This window comes from Ammodytes marinus, assembly GCF_949987685.1.
Source record: "Ammodytes marinus genome assembly, chromosome: 11".
NCBI classification, from domain to species: Eukaryota; Metazoa; Chordata; class Actinopteri; order Uranoscopiformes; family Ammodytidae; genus Ammodytes; species Ammodytes marinus.
The window spans coordinates 760,273-762,772 of NC_137215.1; the positions used below are offsets into that span (position 1 = coordinate 760,273).

Sequence of the window (2,500 nt, forward strand, 5' to 3'; positions counted from 1 at the left end):
AATTTGACTTTTTTCAAAAAAAATTGTCATTTTAACGAACTAAAAATCTTTCTGAAAATCGCATGCACAGTTTGTAGTTAAATTGCCCATCAATCCACCGTTATTCCATCCATCCATCCATCCGTCTGTCTGTCTGTCTGTCTGTCTGTCTGTCTGTCTGTCTGTCTGTCTGTCTGTCTGTCTGTCTGTCTGTCCTTCTATCTATCTATCTATCTATCTATCTATCTATCTATCGATCTATCGATCTATCGATCTATCTATGTGTCTGTCTGTCTGTCTGTCCTTCTATCTATCTATCTATCTATCTATCTATCTATCTATCTATCTATCTATCTATCTATCTATCTATCTATCTATCTATCTATCTATCTATCTATCTATCTATCTATCTATCTATCTATCGATCTATGTGTCTGTCCGTCTGTCTGTCCGTCTGTCTGTCTGTCTGTCTGTCTGTCTGTCTGTCTGTCTGTCTGTCTGTCTGTCTGTCCGTCCATCTTTCTGTCTGTCTGTCTGACGATCCGTCTGTCTGTCTGTGTCTGTCCGTCTGTCCACCCAGCCATACATCCTTTCCTAGCTTATCGTAAAATTTCACCCTTTAAAAAACCCATTCAAATATTTGACAATTTCATAGAAAATGTAACTTTTTTATTAAACCTTTTTTCTTATAGCAGCACAAAAAAACTAAAATTCTTAAAATGTACTGCAAAGTTAGTAGTTAAATTTCATTTTACTACCCATCCACCCCTCTCACCAACGTAGAACACCCCCTCCTTGGTCTTTGACGCGGCCTCTTCGACTCCGGCCTTCGTTTTCTCGGCAGCAGCCACCACTCCTTCCTTGGCAATGGAGAATCCTTTCTTAAAAGCGTCCATGATGATTCTTCTTTACTTCTTTTTCTCTCTCTTTTTCGTCTTGTGTTCACCTCTGTGGCCCTCTTAATATTCTCTCTCTGCCTTATGCTGCTGCTGCTGCTGCTGTGTCTGTGTTTCAGCCGTCTCGTCTCGTTCCTTTTGCTAGTGGACCAGAGGGAGGGGTGGATAGAGGGAGGGAGAGAGAGGTGGAGAGAGAGAAAGAGGGAGGGAGAGAGATGGAGGGAGGGAGGGAGAGAGAGGGAGGGAGAGAGGGAGGGAGGGAGGGAGGGAGAGAGGGCACGAGAGATAGTGAGAGAGAGAGAGTGATATATGGAGGCATCATGGGACTCTTGTGCAGTGGAGTGAGAGAAAAAGAGAGAGACAGAGAAGGGAAAGTGGTAGAGAGAGTAGACAGATAAGAGAGGGAGAAAAAAGGTGTGGTAAAGAGGTAGAATAGGAAAAAAGGAGAAGCAAAGCTAATTTATTCATATAGCGCATTTCGTACACCCATGCTATGTTAACACAGTCTTGCTTCAAATAGGGAATTTTTTTTATTTACGTTTTAAAAATGGTCAGCGTTTAGACAACATTGTTTGAACACGTTCCACAATTTGGTGCATGTGAAATAATCTCTCTCTTCTGATCACAGCAATGGTGCAGCAGAGCTACACTTTGTTGGTGGAGTGTTGATTAACTAACCAGAGATAACAGCACAAACACAGCTCGGTAATCAATCATTGTGTCCCAATCCCCATTCTTTCTGCTATTTAGTCTGGTAGAAAAAGATTTAGGATGTCCCGATTCTTGTGGTCAGATTTAGTATGCTTAGAAATACCCGGATGCCTACTGCATCCGACCAAGATTGTTAGTGTTGAAATCAGAATGCTATTTGGGCGATTCTGACCCACAATCCAGTGCGCAACTGAAGTGACGTCACATTGACGCGGTCTCCGTATGAAAACAAACGGGGATGCGACGGATATAAAAACAAGAGGCAAGATCAAGGCGCAATGTTAAAATGAAATAAATAAGTTAAAGTATGTCCCAACTTAGTGTAGCATACTGCATCCTAACGAGAGTATTTTTATGGTCGGCTGTAGTATGTAGAATAGAATAAAGAGAAAAGTATGCGATTTGGAACACAGGGTATATTGTACTGTATGGGACCTTCACACACAAGCTCCAGGATATCAGCTTATCCTGCAGACGTAGGGCGTTGTGGCGGGAACAGGGTCATGGCGCCACAATCGATGGTTTGATCAGGTGTAGTGTGACACAGTGCAGGACAACCGACGCCTCAACACATCCAGAGAGAAAGACGAGCATGTTTTATTTATTTATTCTTGCCCTTCAGGACGTGCTCTGTAGTTATAACGTATTTACTAGTAATGAGATTTATGCGATTTAGTCTAGATCTATCTTAAAGTGCTACGAGGAACTTTTAAATATTTTTTGAAATAGTCAAATTTTTCCTCTAATGATCATGAATGACATGGAACAGCAAACAAGGCCATCAGTGCAAAAAATGCTATCTTTTTCATGGGTACCTCACCCTGGAACTATACCTGGCATAGTAAAAAACCCTACCGCTTTTGTCCAAAGGGGGTGCAAGAATGAACAAAAACAAAAAGTTCCTCGGAGCACCT

The 2,500-nt window shown here is 41.8% G+C and overlaps 1 protein-coding gene across 2 annotated transcripts in view; it reads right to left on the minus strand.

Annotated features, from left to right (window-relative positions):
• Nucleotides 1–996, minus strand: part of sncga (synuclein, gamma a) — a 13,389-nt gene extending 12,393 nt beyond the window's left edge. For both annotated transcript variants that reach the window (XM_080036330.1, XM_080036329.1), the window contains exon 1: nt 755–996. In XM_080036330.1, the coding sequence (XP_079892456.1) occupies nt 755–875 (121 nt within the window). In that variant the 5' untranslated portion in view covers nt 876–996. The remainder of the gene's footprint in view (nt 1–754) is intronic.
• Between the last annotated feature and the right edge of the window lie 1,504 nt (nt 997–2,500).